This window comes from Amaranthus tricolor, chromosome 7 (assembly GCF_026212465.1).
Source record: "Amaranthus tricolor cultivar Red isolate AtriRed21 chromosome 7, ASM2621246v1, whole genome shotgun sequence".
Lineage (NCBI taxonomy): Eukaryota > Viridiplantae > Streptophyta > Magnoliopsida > Caryophyllales > Amaranthaceae > Amaranthus > Amaranthus tricolor.
In genome coordinates, this window is record NC_080053.1 from 13,345,287 (window position 1) to 13,365,887 (window position 20,601).

Here is a 20,601-nt window from a genome sequence, read left to right on the forward strand (position 1 = left end):
ATATGAATATGAAGTTGTTTTCATGGCTATCATATCATATCATAGATCATACTGATAAAAATATTTTATTGAATAAAAGTTGATTACATGATGATATTTACCTTATTCAGATTTTAATTTTTTTTAAATACATACTAATAAAAATATTGAAAATTGACAAATGTCATTCTTAGGTAGCCTTTACAAATAAAATTATTTTAGTGAATAAAATTTGATTATATGATGATATTTACCTTATTTAGATTTTAATTTTTTAAATTGAAGCTAAATTAGATAAAATATTTATATAATTTATTGTAGCAATTTTATATGCCTAACCTAGAATTTAATACGTTTAATTGAAGAAAAAATAATGTATTCAATAAATAATTCTTAAAAAATTTGTATTTAATTTTTGTTTTAAAACTCATGTGTTCAGTATGAAAATATATATTTTCATTATTCTTTAAAGTTATTTGTTTATATATTTTGGTAATAATAAATTAGTATAGTGTACGAGTTTTCATACTAATTATTGCTAAAAGTAAGTAATTTAAACTTTTCATTTTCCACATTGACATGACACAGCTAATTCTATTATATACTCTCTCAGTTTTATAATACTTGCTAGTAAGAAGGTGTTCTCTTCAACTTATTTTTTTGACTTATTACTTATTCTTATTGGAATCAGATCAGATCAGACCAGATCAGATCAGAACTATTCAGATGAGATCAGAAAGTTTCAGATCAGACCAGACCAGATCAGACCAGATCAGACCAGACCAGATCAGACCAGATCAGACCAGACCAGATCAGATCAGATCAGATCAAATCAGACCATACCATTATTATTATTATTATTATTATTATTACTATTATTATTATTATTATTATTATTATTATTATTATTATTATTATTATTATTATTATTATTATTATTATTATCATATGGCTCTATAAAATTTATGTTTAATATTTAATAAATATATGTGATTGCATTGCTTTTACACTGTAGGATGGACATTATACGAGTGCGAACATGTACCATGATCATTGCACTAGAAGAGTTAAAAAGACTGCTCACTCCACTCGAACGACGACCTTTGAGAGTCGGGGGAGAACCGGGTTGCGATTACATACATAGATTATTGAATATTCATCCTGATTTATGTAGGGAGCAATTAAGATTGGATAGAGACATATTTATTAAACTAGTCCAATACGTAGAGTATAAAGGCTGGCTATCGGATGGTAGATACATATCAGTCGCTGAGCAAATTGGAATTGCCTTATATATATTGGCTAAAGGGGCTTCATACCGCACAACAGCCGATAAGTTTCAGCATGGTCTAGCGACAATTAGCAAATACTTTAGAAAAGTATTACAAGCGCTGATTATGTTATCCACGGAGATTATTAAACCTTTCCAAGACTTGAATGATGTTCCAGATAAAATAGCAAACGACTCAAAATATTGGCCATTTTTTGAGGTACCTTCATTGCGTACTAGTGGCTATAAATTTTTATTTTTATTATCATTCTAATACATTAATATTTTTATTTAGCATTGTGTTGGAGCCTTGGACGGGACCCTTATTGAAGCAACTATATCAGATGAAAATTTAGGAAAATACTATTTGGTCGATTCCGGATATCCTAACACTCTAGGATACCTCAGTCCAATAAAACATGATGATATTAGATATCATATGCCTCAGTTTCGTGTTGGTCCACCTCCTACAGGGATGCTTGAACATTTTAATTACAGACACTCATCCTTGCGTACGATAATTGAGAGATGCTTTGGAGTGCTAAAAAATCAATGGAAGATATTGAAAAATATGCCTAGTATGGAGATCAAATATCAGTTGGCTATTATGGTGTCAACATTTACGTTTCATAATTTTATTCGCCTACGTCAATTAGGTATCCAAATATCAAGTGGGGTTAACATTGAACCAAGAAGTGATACCAACATGTTTAACACAGAGCGCAAGAATGAAATGGATAGAATCCAACTAAATATAGCCAACGATATTTGGGCATCAATCCAAAGAGAAGCAGAAACATCGTAGTTTTTGATGTTTAATTTGTAGCATGTAATGTATGTATATTATTATTAGATGGAGAAACTATGTAGTATGTAATATTAATAATAAGACATAATAGTAATAATAATAATAATAACAACAACAACAACAACAACAACAACAACAACAATAATAATAATAATAATAATAATTTAACTACTACTATTAATAACAAACTCAATGAAACCAAATCAAATCAGATCAGATCAGACCAGACCAGATCAGATCAGACCAGATCAGATCAGACCAGATCAGATCAGACCAGACCAGATCAGATCAGACCAGATCAGACCAGACCAGACCAGATCAGATCAGACCAGATCAGATCAGATCAGAAAGATTCAGATCAGATCAGACTGAATCAAACCAGATCAGATCAGATCAGATCAGACCTTAATAAATTCAGACCTTATCCAATCAGATCAAACGAAGAGAACAGAGCCTAAGTCTCATATATTATGTATATATTATGTGGAAAATGGTGAAGTATGTCTCATATATTATGTGGAAAATTGTGAAGTATTATGGGACGGAGGAAGTTGTACAATGTTCACTTCAAACGTTGCAACTTTCAAAACCATAAATCCACATCCTCAAATTCTCCTTCATTTTTCTTCAATCTTCCAACAATTTCCCTCTTCTTCATCAACACACATTTTCCAGAAAACTCGATTCTTCAACTTTTACTTAATAGAAGTACAAAATTTGTTTATCATTCCCTTCATCTTCATGATCCTCCATTGAAGTACAACATTTGTTCAGCAATGTACAATAAAGCGTACACCCGAATTTTCCATATCGCAAACCTGAAAACGAAATTAGGATTAGTCTTTTGTTCGAGATGGTATTCTACTACAGAAAAAGGAAAGAGATTCGCTGCACTTTGGGGAAATGGTGATTACGGAAGATTAGGGCTTGGAAATGTTAATTCTCAATGGAAACCTGTTGCTTGCTCTGCTTTTAATGGGGATCTTCTTCGCTCTATCTCTTGTGGCGGTGCTCATACTCTTTTTCTCACAGGTTTTTTCATACTATATGCTTTTTAATTATATTTCAGCCAACTGAAATTAAAGTGTTTGACGACTTTGATTTTTATATGATTGACCAAAATTTTCAATTTTTTGTGACTTATGAAATGTGGTTTCAGTATGCTATGATATCTGTGAATTATTGTGTGTATAATTCTGCGAAGATTTCAGTTTTAGTTGTCATATGACAGAATCTGGGCGTGTTTATGCTTCGGGGCTCAATGATTTTGGACAGCTTGGGATTTCAGATGATAAAGATTACTCAATGGTACGATATTGAGTGTCAAAATTGGTTCAGAAAAAGTGCTTCTTGTTTTGCAATGGTTTGTGTTATATTTTTCTGTATTTTTGGTGCTCTTCCTTTCTTACTCTTGTTGTTGATTAAAAATCTGTTGTGAATATGGACACACACAGGCAAGAGAAATAAAAGGAAAAACTTGAACAATGGGCAATGACTATGGTGTCTTGAACATACATTAAAAAAGAGAAATGAATAAGAAGACGAATATTTTGGGGATCTTAGGATACCGCTTTAACTATCGATTGTATTTCATTAAGTAATATGCACTGGAACATAAAGAATTCAACACAAAATCGCTCAATATTTGTTTTCACACTCAATGTCAAACACCTTTACTGGTGTTTGCTCACACACATAGAGTACAATTATTCTCAATATATTTCTCCATCTCTCTTGTGTTTACTATCCCATACATGTTATTTAAGCACTCAAAGCTAGCTTCAATAAAATCACAACATGAGTTACCCACACACAACAACAATGGAGAAAATTCAACGAGTTCTCCCCTTCAAAAGTGGCTCACCCTTCTTACTTTAACTCTCAGAGTTTCTTTTGGAGGTCAATGACTATCAACAAGCGTCATTGGCTTCACCACACTTTGAATTTAGCCTTCAAAACCGTTCGTAAGACCACAAATGTTCAAAGGAATATTTCCTTAAAGCCCACAAAGAATTCACCACACTTGGTCGCTAGAGCAAGTGATCAAGCCCGCCACAAACTCACTGATTGTTGCCCCTCTATTGTGCTCGCATGAGCAATAATAGTGTTTGCCTAAGCACTCTTCTCGACAACCCATTTCTACTTATGGCGTGGTATTAATAAGATAAAATTGGAAGCAGTATGTCAAATGTTTTTCTAGGACAATTGAAAATAGGTGGTATTAATAACAAATTCTTATATATGACAATGTTGTTGCTAACTTTCATTATGTAAATGCCTAGGAAATTGCAAATTAAGATCTGATACGCACAAAATTAGTAGCAAAAGCATCATTTTTTAGTCACGAAAATTTATTATTCTAGATTTATGCTTTGATCATTATTCATGTTATTCTTATAATTTTGAAGACAATGCTCAAGATTAGGTGCGTCGTGCACATTTGAATTCTTAACAAATTAGATTCATGTTTCATGAAATTAGGTTTTATTTTGGCTTTAAAAGGTGTTTAGTGAGAGGGTACAACAATACCAAAGCTTAATACAAACATATGAGTTGGGCTGCATGAACCAAAATTAATCAATTTAAGGTATCATTGATAACATAGTTACATGGAACGTGAACGTAGCCACGTTTCGCGATCCGAAAACGTTCATTCCCAATCACCACAAAACGTGACCCAAATTGCTCAAGGCGACGGCCCGGTGTAGAAGACCTTTTTTAAAAGATAATTTGGCCTTCATTTACAAATTAAAAAAAAGAATGGAGAAAAAAAGAGATGAAACCTAGAAATCTAAAAAAATTCCCACTTGAGAATAATTTCTTAAAGAAAATTAATCATTTTAGTTTAGTTTTGTTTTCAAATATAGATTTTATACATAATGTATCTCGTACCCAATCGTTTCCGATTCAATATAGGTTGTATTTTTGTGTTTCGTTCCCGTTTCCCATTCCAAACCGAATGTCGTTCCAGGTAATAATGATTGATAACAAAAGTTTATTATTTGATCGACATATTTTATACTACCTCTTGTTTAACCCATTAGTCCCATTTAGTTTTTCACACTTGCAGATGCAACATTTTAACCCTTAATATCTCTAATTGTTAATTAAAATTTATAAAAAGTTGTTATTAATAATCATTTTATTGAGACAAATCAAACAAGATCCCATATGACTATGTTTAACTTGTAGATTAAGAATAAAGTATAAATTAAGAATGATAAGTAAATAGTGATAAAAAGTAAATGGGACTAATGGGTAGAATAGGAGGGAGTACTAAACTACAACTCATAAAATTAATTTCAATGATCATCCACATCATTTGTTTATTCCTTATCCTATCTATGCCATGTGCTCTTATAAACTCAACTTCTTTATCTGATTCTTTACTTGTGTTATTCTTTGTTCTACCAAGCTCTTTAAACTCCCTAGAATTCCAATATTTTTCGCTTTTAATAGATTTATAGTATTCTTTGAACATGATTGAATCAACATAAACAATCTCCCTTCATTTTGTTTTTAATCTATACAACTTCAAAACCCTTTGTTATTTATTACTTTCTAAATCTTTTATCAAATAAAAAAACACATTTATCTTAACATACACATCTTTGTTTTCCTATATACCTACTATAATTTTTTTTGAAAACATAATACTTGAGCTTGTGATGCTCATATTTGGGTAATGTTTTTGGCTCAGAATAGAAATCCAAGTGTCAGACTTGTTAGTTTTTATTGGATACCCTTATATTACGTGTTACTTTACTAAATTGAGTTTACCTACATGTTAAATGACACTTTTTTGCACTTTCTCGTTTTTGAGATGCATCATTTGTGGATGGATTTGAAGCTTTTTGTGAGAACGGGTATGATTGGGAAAACGAAAGGAAGTATTAGGCAACTTTTCACTTCTAGCAGTGAGGAGATGTTTCGAGTAAAAAATAATCTTCTCCATTAATGATGTATTTTTTTGTCCGAAGAATTTAAAAACTTTAGAGGTAATCTGAACTATGTTTTTTTTTCGTATGGCTACCATTTTTTCGACAATTGATTGCTACGTATCGATTTTGGATTTCTAGACATGTGTTTATTGGAGAACAACTTCTTTAAAGTGTAGACTTCCTTGTAATCTCAAAGATGGCATTAACCTTAGCAAACATTTGATTCTTCCTTGTGTTCCATCCTCTCATAATTGTACGTTGTTCCTAATTTTCATTACATCTCACTAAAGTTGAGAAGAAATGTATGACCTGACACTTATTGAAACTTTTAGCAAGGTATCTCTCCTTCCATCCTCAAGAGTTTGCTCCACACCCTAAAAAACTGCAATATATGTAACTTGTGGTTGGGAGGGATTGAGTTTTGTTGTTATATACTACGTTTTGAAGACCTAAACTCTTCTTTATCTCAAACATGTTACTTAGCAAGGGTTCCTTATGCATAGATTTCTTTAAGGAGCTACACAAGGAAAATATGTTTGTGCTATTTTCGATTCCTTTGGTATTTCCATTTAGAACACAAGACAAGATGATATTTTTTGCTTCAGCACATTGTTAACACGTAATGGGTTTAGAACTTATTACGATTGCAATATATATATTTTTCATCCCTAATCTTGCATATTTAAGTGTCTATATCCTCGGTTACTAGATTGACAAGATTCGATAGTATAAGTTCGAGCTATTAATATATATGAGATCTTGATTTTTTTGGATTGTAACTCCTCTTAGGAGTTAGAACTTGATAATAGAATAATCAAAACTTTGAAATTTAAGTTTCTCGATAGTTGGTTGATTGTGAATTGTAAAAGGATGACACTAAAATAAAATAGAAAAAGGCCTAAAGGACTTTATTACTTGGTGTGTAGATGTATAATTGCATGAAGTACCAATCGATTGTGTTGAGGCTACATTGCTCCCAAGCTTTACAATTTCTTATTGTACTTTAATGTAAGAGGAAATGTAAGTTGTGTTAGGATTATTAGGGTTCTAGTTTTCAATTTCTTTAATAGTCGTAAGTCGTAACTAACTACTATGTTTGTGGTTAAGGTCAACAATAGCCTAGTTTGTGGTTCTATGGACCAATTTGTGATTGAAACTTAATATCCATGCGAGTCTTAATTTTTCATGCCATTCTCAACTCTTATAATACAAGTTATCTTTTGTAAGTCTCTTCTTCTAAATTCGTCGAAGTTCCAGCCTTCTACGTTTGTTTATGAATTTTTCGATTGTTGTATATGAGGAAACCAACGTAAATATGTTTTCTCTCATTTTTTAAAAATGTCTTTGAGCCTAAGACCCTTTCTTATACCTTCATATTAACTTTTATGTCTATTTGTAAATGTATCTCAACTATTTCCATTTTCATACAGTACCTAGAAGCCAAACAGTTTACCCATTTAGTAGTGTTTTTCTGTTGATACTCAATAATATTTCCTCTTTATCTTTAGCTTACTGTTTCAATTGCAAGTATTTTTTAGATCTTTTCGTGCTTAATTGTACGCTTCATGTTTTCATAAGGATTCTTATCTTTGTGAAATGTTGATCTAGGGTACATGAAGCAGCCACTTATAAGGAGCTCTTTCTTATCTAACTTTGTAACACCTTTTCCTCTAGTTATCAGTGCCAAAATGGAATGATGAAATTCCTTGTAATATATCTTCAACTTAGTTTGAACCCTTTTAGTTCTCAAGGTTGCTTCCACATCACTAACTTAGCATTGACTTATCTCTAGTTTTGTCCATCGGTAAAAAATCTTAGTTGTCATTGCAATTTCATTGTTTTACCAAAACAGAAGAAATAAAACCAATTAACTTAAAAAATCATTAAAACATAATCTTTGCTTATTTCACACCACATTTAGCAGATAGGTGTGCCGCTTTTGGGTAGCAAAGTAGCAACCCTTGCACACCAAGTGCTATACTTGTGTATAAGAGGTGAAGTATTAGTCTATGCTCATTTGACTTCATGTTTGGGAGATATGATGTGTTTATTGTAAATGATGACCTAGAAAATTTTGTATGCATATGACAACACAAAAATGAAATGCAGTTTGATCTCGATGACTAGGTGGTTGGGAAATGCATATTTTAAAGTTTCATAGAGGTCTAGAGTTCGCCAACCTAAATGAACATCATTGGTATTCAAAAGCGCATAATCATTTTGAGACTGACAAACCACACATTAGATGTGTTAGACAACATGTTTGCCCAATACAACAAAGAGGTAGACATACTCAAGAAACTTGACAAATATTTTGAAAAGTTGCAAAACGAATGATCAGAAAAGAAAGAAACATTGTGGGAGATTCTTATTTTAAAAATGAATGAATTGAAGGTGTTTATTCTAAGAAAAATAAGGAGCATGAAATTGGAGAAAGAATAATTAAAGAGCATGAGGAGACAACTAAAAAAATGAGGATAATGATAGATCAAGAGTGAACAAGTATGGTAAATGCAAAGAAATTGAAGATTCCATGACAATCAAAACCAATGTAGTGATGGTTGACCTTAACATATTTAATACATGAATCTCATTTTAAGGTGGCAATCGGAAGGACATTTACACTTTTATGTTATTTCTGAATCATTTTAAAAAGAACAGAGAACATGATTTTCGTTAAGAAATCTCGAGCATGGTGTAAGTATTTTTGTAAGGTCAATATTTGAGGTTTTGGACAAAAGAAAATGAAAAAGTTGAAAAGAGGAATGAAACGAAAGAAGAATGCAAAGCGGAACATACCTTGTGGTTGTTGCTACTCTTCGGTGGAGGAGATGCTATAGTGAGGAATCTTTGGGTCTGAAGGAGGTCTTTGATTGGTGGCCTTGGTTTGCTATGGAAAAGGCTTTAGTTCGGTGGAATTGTAGGGGGGCCGGTCCCATATTATCTGGGAGAAGGAGATTGAAAGATGAGGATAAAGGAAAATTCGGAAAAGGTGGCGTTCATGGTGGATACACCAACAAGCTCATCAACCGTGGTAACACTGACAAAAGTTTGGTGTAAGGTTCGGTGGATTTCATCAATTTGGCACGTTGTCAATTTAGCCCATTTCAAATTTGGCACATCTCTTCTATAAGGATTTTTAAACAATTCCCATCTTTTCAAGATCATTGCAAAGAGTCACACAATTTTCTTTAGGTTTTTTCTGCAACATTCCAGTCTCGACTAGAGTTATGTTCTACCCACCTTAAGACAAGGTGGTTTTTTTGGGTTGATATATCATCAATGTTTAGGAGGGGCTATTTTGGAATTATCTAAATAATAATAATTTTTAAATAGTTAGCTCAATTAATAAGAAATGTAATTTAGTGGTATGAATAGAGGGTAAGGGTAAGAACATTCATTCATTCATTAAGTATAAAATGGATATGTTTCTAGACACATTTCTTTGAGAGCCTAGGCTGGTACTTGTAAATCTATCATGTTTTATTGTAATCATTCTTGGCTACGATCAATATCTAAATCCTAAGTTTTTATTGACTATAAATTAGCTTTCATTTTATGACAATCATTGCTATACATTAGTACATATTCTGCCTAATATTGATCTGTATCATTCAATCCTAACTCGGTCCATAACATACACCCATGAATGTAGGAACAGTCAATGAGTAGGAAATGCTCTTACATTAATTTGGATTCGGCTCATGTCATATGATATGATGATGATTTACATTGGTTGTCACTAACCTACCACAACCCTTTTTCAGCTAGTATCGATGCTGAAACACTCACGGACAATTTACAAAAGAATATATATGCAGGTTTCAGTTAGTATTCCTACCGTTTTTTTTATTATATCTATATCTATATGAAAAGACTTCAAACCATGAATCCTTTTTTTTTCTGTCAAGTAGAAATTTAGTTGTAACATTTTGAAAAATATTTTTGTGCTAATATCATTATGAAGATCCTCCTAGGTTCTGTATTTGATGGCTGAATAAAAATAATTTTTTGTATCTGTGCATCATTTTTGATTTTCTATGATTTCACGTACTTAGTTCTACTGCTGAGTGCTTTGTAGATACAATATCCCTTGAGGTTTTCATGTGTGTGCTAGTGGATCAAGTGTCACTCGAACTGTGGTTTTTTTTTTCTTTCACTGGGAATTTTTATTTTGTATTCTCTATGAAGATACAATCAGCTGGGCCTTGGCTGCGGCTAAAATGTCAAAATTAGTGTCTGATTGTATATCTTATTTCTTTGTAGGAGCCCACTAAGATTTCAGGTATCAAGAAAGACGTCAAACAAATTTTTGCAGGCTACTGTCACTCGTGTGCAATTACAGGTTACGATTTTCATACCATTTAATAAATTATAATTGATCCCCATCCCACAAAAAGTTAATAATGAACAACAAAAAAAAAAGGAATTGGAGAGTTTGAAGGATTCTGTGCGTATAACTATCTGATTCATTAATCTAATTCGAATATATCCGTTAATTGTTTATGCTAGAAGTTAGAACTTAAGTTTGATGAGTCTCTTACCCTTTCTATCAAAGGCTTATGAGTGATGCATAGTTTTGTTTTTCATAAATATTTTTTTTTTTGAATTACAGTGGATGGGGAGCTCTACATGTGGGGGAAGAACTCTAATGGACAACTTGGGCTTGGGAAGAGTAATTTTCTTATCATATAAATATTTGTCAATGTTAATTCTTGTCAATGATCTGTTCATTGATGCTTTTTCATATTGTGATTGTGAATTGTGAAATGCTCCCAGCCAGCTTTTCTTGGTCCTAAATTTCTTTGTTTCTTGATCTTTGTTCAAGAAGCCCTCATTTTACATGGCTGCATTTTTCAAATATTTTGGGTTGTCATTCTAATGGTGTGGTAAGCTTCTTGTTCTTTTAGCAATTTGGCATTTGTCTTAAAGGCCTTTGTCATCAAGTCTTTTTTTTCACAACATATGCTGGCTACTGTGTGCTGAGAAACTGCATGTGTTTCTCTTAGCTGTCTTGTATAATAGTGTTATCAACATGGATGGTGCTCCAGCTATGTAATTCTGGGTTTCTTTTATTGGATTTCTAATCACAGTCTACATTTGTAAATTAGCCAACCACATTGTTGAATTAAGGCTTTGGCATTGTACATTTAAACATCATCTTAAACTATGGGAAATTTGATTTTGAATTTCTGTTTAAAGAAACTATAAGTCTTATGTTTTCCCCTGTGTTTTACCGAGCTCTTGTATCGTGTTTAGCTTTTGATTGCCACTTAGCTTAAAATTTGGTGGTATGCCCATCCTCCTTAACATCGTTAACTTGATGCATTTGTTTTGGACTTAGTAAGATTTCTTATATGCTTTTGATGGTTAGAGGTGGTTGTTATATATCCGTTAGGTGCACCAAAAGCAGTCTCTACACCAACAATAGTCAAATGCTTGACTGGGCTTAGCATCGAAACGGCTGCTTTAGGTTCAGAGCACTCCATTGCTGTTACTGGTAGGGATTTTTTGAAAAATATTTTTCGCTCTTAGTGCATTTTAATCAAAGAAATGTATCACTGGATAAATTCTCCGTTATTTTGACTCTCCAAGATGAAGGTGTCACTTTGAGCTGGGGAGGAGAAAATTCTGGAAGACTTGGTCATGAGCGTCAATCTGGCTTATTCAATTTTATAAGCTGCAAGAGGTATATATATATATAAATATATTTCATTGTAGCATTGTTTTTTGAAGTGGTCTATATCTTGGGAAGTTATTGATGTAGTTCTAGGCACACTACAGAGATAGATGTGTTAGAGCCTCGACACAAAATTGTAGATCTATTTCTCATTTTATGAGGTGCAATTGTTTAAACGAATGATTATGTGCAACAGCATGTTGCCGGCTTGAATACAATGTAAGTCATTGTTCCTTGGTGTGCTTATCAGATATGCCTTCCCCAGGTTTTTTGAAGCACTTTAGCTCCATTTCTTGAATTTTCCTAAATACTGATCTTGAGATACATTAGTATAGTTTCAACTTTTCACAATTTTATTTGTCAGTCTTAAATAGTTGTAGGTTCTTGTGGTTTTGTTCGATTTAACTCACCCTCGGGTAATTTCTCTATCGCATCAGGGATGTTACAGATGTTCTCATGTACATTGTCCACATCTGCTGTTTGTTCTGTTCTTTATTTTGATCTAAGCTGAGTTTTTCACATTAAAATTCATGTGCAAAGCCTCTGTCCACATTGTTTAACATAATCAACTGTCTTGGTTGTTGGATATTGTGATTATATTACATGCTTCACTATGTTGAAACTTGAAAAGGTTTTCAGTAACCCTTTAGCTACACTAAAGGGTTTTTAGGCTCTTAGCTGATAACATGATTATATTCAAAATACTTTGTACAATCGGGCTCTTGTTTCAGGTTCATTATTTTCAGTAGTAGATAAGCTGCTCATTTTCACTTATTTCTGTTTATGTGAATTGTTGAATTCCACTGCATCACTGATCACACATAAATGTGAAACTCTAGCTAAAAGCCATTATTTATCAACTTGTTTTGGGTTCTTTTATATCATATCTTACTTGATGCACAAAAAAGACATTTATTGTTAGTAGTTTATAACTTCATTTCAGTATTGTTGGGGAACGTTGGACTAAAGAGGTCGACTTTAAGTTTTTAGCTTTTCCATTTTATGTTTATTAATATAGGGACATTTTTTTTGCAGTGAATATACTCCGAGGATTATCAAAAGACTAGAAGGCATTAAGGTAAGTTGTGATTTTTGCATTTTTGATTGAAGGCCTATAAATGCTTTGATCATCTCTAGCTTAACTCCTAATATTAACTTATTGTTTATTAGATCACAGCAGTTGCTGCTGGCTTGATGCATTCAGCTTGTATTGATGGTAACCGTGCTGTGGATATTGAGTTACATTCTTGGAGTCACTTATTTTATCAGTATGATTTGATTAGCTTTTTTTCTTTGGCATGCTGTGTGACTTCACAGAAAATGGAAATGTCTTTGTTTTTGGTGAGGGAAAACTGAATAAGCTTGTGAGTTTTTATTATGCCGATGCTTAAATTTGTTATAGCAGATTAATTTCCTTGTCGCTTGAGGCTGTTAGTTTGTCAGTTCCATACTAAGAGAATATATTTTGCAGAATGCCAGAAATTCAGTTGATGTCACTAGACTACCAATGCTGTCAGATCTGCCAATTGCCAAAGATGTTGCCTGTGGTGGTTATCATACCTGTGTAATAACAAGTATTTTCTGATTCATTCTCTTTTTTAATCTTTTCTGAATTCCATTGTAATGCTAGAATTCCATTGCCAAAATTCTGCCAATAAGTGATTCTTATGATAGTGTGTGCTAGCTAGATGTTGGGGAAGGATCAATAACAAAGGCATTATGTACTCTCCTCCCAAATGAGTAAAAAGTGATCAGCAGGCCTTTCTTGAAAAAGACCATATAGATTATGGCAGTTTAGTGAGATGCAAGAAATATGCAGAACAAGACTAGAGTGAACAGGAAAGGAAGATTTTTGTTGCCAATCTCACACTTGTTTTGGTTCATGTATCTGTCACAACAAGTATTTAGGGAGGCCCAAATGCATATAACCTACAAAAGGAGGTGTAATAAATCTGTTTAAGGAGAGCAATGCCAACCGAGTAGGGGAATATCCATTCTGCTATGAAATTTCTGTTATAAGAGTGTTTGAGAAAAGGGATCATCCTAGAAAGAGATTTTTTTTGTAAGTGATTTAGTCTTAGGCTTTTTGGCTCAATGACCATACAAAGTACTCTTTTTGCCCTCATCTTGTCTCTTCTTAAGATACAAGTCCCCATGGAGAACGAATCTTTATGTGTGACATCTCCTTGCAAGATATCTAATTTAGAAAGCTATTTCATTTCTCAAAGCTTTTTTATATGGCACGCATATTTTTTTTAAACAAATCTTTGATGAGTATGATTTATTTGTTTATTACCTTATGTCCATTTTCAGAACTTCAGTATGATTGTTTCTTCTTTCCAAATTATTATTCCTCATTATTTTATCAATTTTTAACAATTTATTTGACTTGTGGCATGACTGAACTTTTTGTCTCGGCAGCATGCATTTGCGATTAATATTAATATCAGCAGTCAAGCCATAAGTTTTAAACAATTGTGGCTTATTTGGGATGCTTCTTATGATCTAATATCTTCTTTGGTTGATGGCTATATGATGCACGTACTTAGATTTCTAGCCTTTGTGAAGTAGATGTCAGCTTTTGCATTTAACATGGCGCAGGGAATGGAGAATTGTATACTTGGGGCTCTAATGAAAATGGCTGCCTTGGCATTGGGTACATCTTTGTTGTATATTTCTTTCTGAAACACTACTAAACAACTTTTTAACTCTGAGATTGTGAATTTATGATTTACTTTAAAACTCGATATATATATTAAAATATTAACTTTATCCCTTTTTCAAACTTACTAATTTAGCTGCACTGATGTCATTCATTCGCCGGAGAGAGTGGAAGGCCCTTTTGTGAGGCAGTCAGTGAATAAGGTTTGTGCTATTCCTCAAAGCTAATAATTTGTCCAGTAAACGTGAAATTGTGCCGTCAAGGTGTAAAGCCCAAGGGGGTAATATGACACTTATTTCAAGTTCTCTATCTCTATAATATATAATGGTTATAGATGTTTTAGGTGAATGATGTCTTATTATATGATAAAGGAATGAGGCTAAGTTGGTGCTATTTCTTGTATGCTTTTACATTCTTACTTGGCTTATATCAGGTTTCTTGCGGTTGGAAGCATACAGCTGCCATTGCAGGTGGGTGCTTGTCCTGAAAAATTTTGGCCTTTGTTTGCATTTCTTCTAGAATATAATATATAAATTGTAGAGTATGGCAAAATAAATTGTACACGAACCAATATAATTAGCTCATTGTTCTAATAATCAATTTAAAATCATAAATTATCACTTTAAGGTTATAAATGATCACTTTAAAGTTATAAGTGATCACTTTAAGACATAGATGTATATTGGGCCAACACAATAGATATGGTTTCACCATGAGACCATCTCATTTGAGAATTTGTGTAAATTCTTTAATAACCATGTTTTAAGCGCAAATGTTCATAATTATGACTTCTTGTGATAATCTCATGTTTATAGGTTTTCTTTTGTAACACTAATTCTGATTTATGTGATTGTTTTTACTTATTTTTTGGATGATTTGCTTGGTTACGCTGATGTTGTGGACATTACCTTATGTTTGGCAGATGGATATGTTTTCACCTGGGGCTGGGGAGGTTCTCATGGAACATTCTCTGTGGATGGTCAGTCTTCTGGTGGACAGTTGGTTTGTTTCTATTCTTTGTGCTCCCTCTGATTTTTCCGTTTTAGTTGTACATGAAACAAGGTAGTTGTACCACCTGCTAATGGCATGTTGCTAGTTGTACATAAATTGCAATTGCAGATGCTTCCCTTTTGAATCATTATCTATATGTTTCAATAGAAGATTTTGGTTGAATATGAGGTATTCATTTGTCTTTACATGGATATGCCCTAGGAGAAGGTAAGGGAAAGGGAAAGGGAAAGAATTGCAAGGATTATTGTTTGATATTTTTTAAAACCAACTCCTTACAATGTTGGAAAAATGGAAAGATTGGGGAAGAAAATGCTAGCTCATTTTTCCTCTTACTCTGCTTTCCATTAAAATATTCATTCTTTCATAGTTGTTTGGCTATCCCCACTGTTTCTGTTTCGTTGTTGGATTAAATTTGTTTATAAATTATAGTTGCATTGAGGCTATAGAAATAGTGGAAAATAATTTTGTTTGTAGTGCCGGAATATATTTCTTCAACCACCATATCTCTCCCTCTTCAATCCTAACCCATATTTTTGCTTTGGTCTCATCAATTCAACACTAACGAAGGTCCTATTTTGTCCACTTAATTTTTGCTCATTCGATTTTATACTGAATAGACTTAATTTGATGGAAATTTATCCCGAATGAAACTTTTTTCCTGAACCTATATTTTTCTGATTTCCTATTTATTGTGAATGGGTTATGGCAATGGTGAAGAATAATAACAAAAACAAGTGCAACGAAAACAACAAAAAACAGAGCACAATGGACAATACACACAAGATTATGAGGTATATAAGGATACCTCCCCCTCAAACAAGGATTACTATCATTAATATACTAAACAATACATTAATGACAACCCACACAAGCTTTAAGAACACCCTCTCAAAGCAAAGACCTCACCTTAATGGTGGTCTCTCACAAACTCACTAACACAATGAAGAACTCTCTTGGAATGAACCCTAGTTGCTTCTAGTGTATTAGCTTCACTCACATATGTTTCCTTTGCCTACATGAGCCTTTATATAGCCCACAATATCATAAGGAAACCCTAGTACTAATCCTTAAACCCCACAAAAGATTCGTGAACAAAACAGATTCGCGTGCTGACGAGGCACTGATGTCCGCTTGATCCGAGCAACCCCTGCTCGACCTGTTGAGCTAAGTTCCAGAACATTCTGATTTTAGCTGATTTTTTACCTAACTGAACTCATTTGAAAGGATTCTTATTTTACTTTTTGAAACTGATTTTAGCTGATTTTTTACCTAACTGAACTCATTTTTAACAACCTATGAGCCCAGCACATGAGGATTCAGATTAAGCGAACAATTATTTTGCCATTGCCAAGTGAGTTTAGCTGTGCAGCTGATCTGAGAAGTGACGCAACAATATAACATTAATACAATGCAAAATAAGTTGATAATTAGTGGGGTCTTGAAACTTTTTATAATTGTTTTGGTATGCTGTTTATTTAGAAGGACCTATAGGGTGGTTATTGTTCAAATTATGTGGTATTACATAAAGACAACTGCAACTGCCATGGAAAGGTGGTTTATTATTCACCTATCCATCTCTTTCTTACAAGTGCAAGTTCACACACACAGACACTACTGCATTATGGGAACTTTTTAAAAGGTGAGTGATTCATGAAGAGATGGGTCTTCAACGCCTTCCTTGGATGCTTTAGTAAATGAAGAACGGGTACCATATGAGCTTTCTCTTGGTTTTCACATATGATGTCAGACAATAATAAGAAAATTATTTTGGAAAGAAATCTGTCTTATTAGCATTAGTAGTAGAAATAGTGAAAACAGTGAAAAGTGGTAGCAACATTGACTTGATTTAACATGATCCAACGCAATATTTCAAATGTTATTTATAGAAGTGGGGAAATAAATGTTTTGTAAATAAAGCAAATATTTGATAGATCTTGAAGGGATGAGAAATTGAACATTGTTAAAAAGTCTCGACAAATTCACAATAAGAGGACCTTGATCTGATGTGAAAGCAAACTATATTTATATTGAAAGAAAACAGGTCGGCTTTTGTGATGGAAAAGAAATATCTTATGGGAAGTAATGATAATGAACACGGAGTCCTATATGCAAATATACATCTATCTGTTCTCGTGTGTCAGGAGAATTTGCTACTATATTACCGGTGATTTAGACATTTGATGAATGGCAAATGGTGTAGGAGACTGTTTAGGACGCGTAGAGAGTTCTCGAAAATTATTTGGTTCATCAAACATGATGTATGGACTTACGAAATGATTACTTTTGTGGACATAGAGATCAAGGAAGTATTGCAGTAATGACATGTTGTTTTGGTCCCAAAATCATATTTTTATTTGTTGAGGATGAAAAGTTTAGTTTTAAGATGTTGGTATATATGGCTCACACCTGTTAGCCAACATGTAGTGCGCACCTGTTTGCCATTTAAAGTATCCATTGCTTGCTATGCTTAAAATCTAGTACTTTGCTTTGTTCTCCAAGTTTAGATGTCGTATAAAAATCCTGCGTGAAAGCTTAGTGTAATCCAGTTATTCCTTACTCCCCAATAAACTCTCATCTTACATGATGTCTATAGATCACTTTATTTCATTTCTACCAAGTTTGTTGTCAAATGCATCCATATATTTTCTTTGGAAATACAGGGTCATGGGACTGATGTTGATTACATCGAGCCAACTGTCATTGATCTCAGCAGTGATGTTAGGGCATTGGAAGTATCTTGTGGATTCAATCACACAGGTGCAATTTTTGAATACATGTAACTTTCAGAATAAGCCATTTGACAGTCTGGACATGTTATAGCTTTTGTGACCTTGTCTTGGTGCTCTACACATTGCGGTGTTTATTACATCTTACGTCCCCGTCATTCATTTCACCAAGTCATGAGTTAGCATCAACATATCTGTATGCGGAGTGCCGACCAACTCAGTCTTTCTCCTGAGGGGTAAATTTTTTCATCTTCCTAAAATTCATTAATTAGTATGAATGTATGTTTTACCTGTATTTTATAAATGTAAATGCAAATGTGATATCATCCACTCTTGTTGGATAAGACTGCAGGATTTTGTACCATCAAACCAACTTACAAGTACATAATTGTTGAGAACTAAATAAGCTTTGATTGTTCAAACTACTGCATTTTTGTTTACAATAAAATGCATTTGAAGATAATATTAACTCAGCAGTCAAGGTCGATACTTTTGGATTCGAAGTTTTTTTGCTTTTGATGATGAAACTGTGTTGTTGTTTATTGTAGTCGTGTTTCATACTCGTGGATCCTGCTTTTATCATCTTTTTGTTGTACAAGGAATAGAAAAGGTAGTTATACAGATGATACCGAGCTGCTTCTACCGTTAAGGTAACGACTTCACTCTAGTCGCTAGCCCTGCCTTCGGCATCCCCCTCCTTACGGTTAAGGTAACGACTTCGGGCATGGCCAGCTCCCATAGTGTGACGGGCGGTGTGTACAAGGCCCGGGAACGAATTCACCGACGTATGGCTGACCGGCGATTACTAGCGATTCCGGCTTCATGCAGGCAAGTTGCAGCCTGCAATTCGAACTGAGGACGGGTTTTTGGGGTTAGCTCACCCTCGCGGGATCGCGACCCTTTGTCCCGGCCATTGTAGCACGTGTGTCGCCCAGGGCATAATGGACATGATGACTTGACGTCATCCTCACCTTCCTCCGGCTTATCACCAGCAGTCTGTTCAGGGTTCCAAACTCAACGTTGGCAACTAAACACAAGGGTTGCGCTCGTTGCGGGACTTAACCCAACACCTTACGGCATGAGCTGACGACAGCCATGCACCACCTGTGTCCGCGTTCCCGAAGGCACCCCTCTCTTTCAAGATGATTTGCGGCATGTCAAGCCCTGTTAAGGTTCTTCGCTTTGCATCGAATTAAACTACATGCATCACCGCTTGTGCGGGCCCCCGTCAATTCCTTTGAGTTTCATTCTTGCGAACGTACTCCCCAGGCGGGATACTTAACGCGTTAGCTACAACACTGCACGGGTCGATACGCACAACGCCTAGTATCCATCGTTTACGGCTAGGACTATGTTAATGGCAGAAAGAAGGTATTCAATGAAGTTACTTACCACAGATATCTTGAAATATTGTTTGATGTTTTTGTATGTTGTGTTAGTTCATCTAATTCAGTTAAAAACTTGATAAATATTGTTGGTTAACGGATTGTCTTGTTAATATGTCTTCTCTTTGTTCATTCTATGTGAAAGAATCCCTGGTTTTTGTTAAAGTCGCAGCTAGTTGTCTGATGAGATAATATTCTCTTCTCAGCATAGTGGATTCTACATCATGATTAGAAAATGGCTGTTTTTTGTCAATTTTTTAGTTGATTTTTGACTCTTACTTGAAGGTTTCTTAAACAGTCGTAGAACTTTAGTTAATAGTTATTAACCAAATCAAAATACTACTTTGTGTTTTTTTTTTTTTTTTTTTTTTTTTTTTTTTTTTTTTTTGCTTGAAATTCGTATAGCGCACGAAATTTTTTAGTATGGAAATACTTATAAAAACTAATTATAAAGAAAAATGCAATTACATAATATAGTTATCAGATTATAATAGTAATAAAATTATGTAAAAATTGAGATAAGTTTTTATAACATAATTATTACTTGATTGAATAAATAATTATAGATTATATATTCGGCCCAAGAGTTACTATTTTTGTGAAATAAACGATTTTATAAATAATATCTGTGTCGAAATTGATATGCTAGCAAACACACTATCCACATAATCCAATAATTCAATTATTATCAATAAAATTAAAACACATGACAATGCTTTTAGAACAAGTCATTTGTTATTTTTCAACAAAAATATGTATAAAAGATATGTCATTTGTCATTGGTAGAAAAATGTATTCTAATTGATATGAATAAATGGTTCATATAATAGAAATTATGATAAAATAGGCTTTTTGTTTGAAGTTGTCTCATTAAGAGTCGATTTTTCATAAAAATAGCTGATTGATATGAGAATGAAATCTTTAATTAAACATGTTGTCGTTTAGGAATTGTAGTTTTTACTTTAAGTCGAAATGGATGAAATTTTTAGATGGAGGGAAATGGAGAAAAAGAAAGGAGAAGGATTTGAAGGAATTGAAAATCTTTTGTTTGCATAAATGGGGAGAGGGACATATTAGGAGGGATATTAATGTATATTCGTGAGTGTAAAGTTTGTGGTAGAGGTAGGAAAAAATCAATA

At 33.4% G+C, this 20,601-nt stretch overlaps 2 protein-coding genes across 4 annotated transcripts; both read left to right on the top strand.

The window, feature by feature from the left end:
- Window positions 1-995: 995 nt before the first annotated feature.
- LOC130818517 (uncharacterized) lies at window positions 996-2,054 on the top strand. Its single transcript, XM_057684684.1, has 2 exons — window positions 996-1,469; window positions 1,545-2,054. The coding sequence occupies exons 1-2, from the start codon at window positions 996-998 to the stop codon at window positions 2,052-2,054; spliced, it is 984 nt and encodes a 327-aa protein (XP_057540667.1).
- Window positions 2,055-2,561: 507 nt separating this feature from the next.
- Window positions 2,562-19,577, top strand: LOC130818791 (ultraviolet-B receptor UVR8). 3 transcript variants are annotated; one of them, XM_057684994.1, is made up of 15 exons: window positions 2,562-3,089; window positions 3,289-3,365; window positions 10,265-10,343; window positions 10,614-10,673; window positions 11,397-11,498; window positions 11,594-11,687; window positions 12,714-12,756; window positions 12,849-12,894; window positions 12,996-13,042; window positions 13,150-13,252; window positions 14,280-14,334; window positions 14,477-14,543; window positions 14,774-14,810; window positions 15,263-15,342; window positions 18,012-19,577. In XM_057684994.1, the coding sequence occupies exons 1-15, from the start codon at window positions 2,594-2,596 to the stop codon at window positions 18,129-18,131; spliced, it is 1,506 nt and encodes a 501-aa protein (XP_057540977.1). In that variant the 5' UTR covers window positions 2,562-2,593; the 3' UTR covers window positions 18,132-19,577. The 3 variants fall into 3 exon arrangements, 2 of the variants coding, with proteins under 2 accessions (XP_057540977.1, XP_057540979.1); XM_057684996.1 differs by having other exon boundaries at window positions 15,263-15,319; XR_009043987.1 differs by lacking the exon at window positions 18,012-19,577 and having other exon boundaries at window positions 2,587-3,089; window positions 14,280-14,347; window positions 15,263-15,307.
- The last annotated feature ends 1,024 nt before the right edge of the window (window positions 19,578-20,601 follow it).

Excerpts from the sequence above, each read along its gene's own strand:
- LOC130818517 (XM_057684684.1), top strand. The coding sequence starts at position 996 with ATGGACATTATACGAGTGCGAACATGTACCATGATCATTGCACTAGAA. Across the intron at positions 1,470-1,544 it reads AATATTGGCCATTTTTTGAG|CATTGTGTTGGAGCCTTGGA; the intron begins GTACCTTCATTG and ends ATTTTTATTTAG.
- LOC130818791 (XM_057684994.1), top strand. The coding sequence starts at position 2,594 with ATGGGACGGAGGAAGTTGTACAATGTTCACTTCAAACGTTGCAACTTT. Across the intron at positions 12,757-12,848 it reads AAAGACTAGAAGGCATTAAG|ATCACAGCAGTTGCTGCTGG; the intron begins GTAAGTTGTGAT and ends ATTGTTTATTAG. Across the intron at positions 14,811-15,262 it reads GCATACAGCTGCCATTGCAG|ATGGATATGTTTTCACCTGG; the intron begins GTGGGTGCTTGT and ends TATGTTTGGCAG.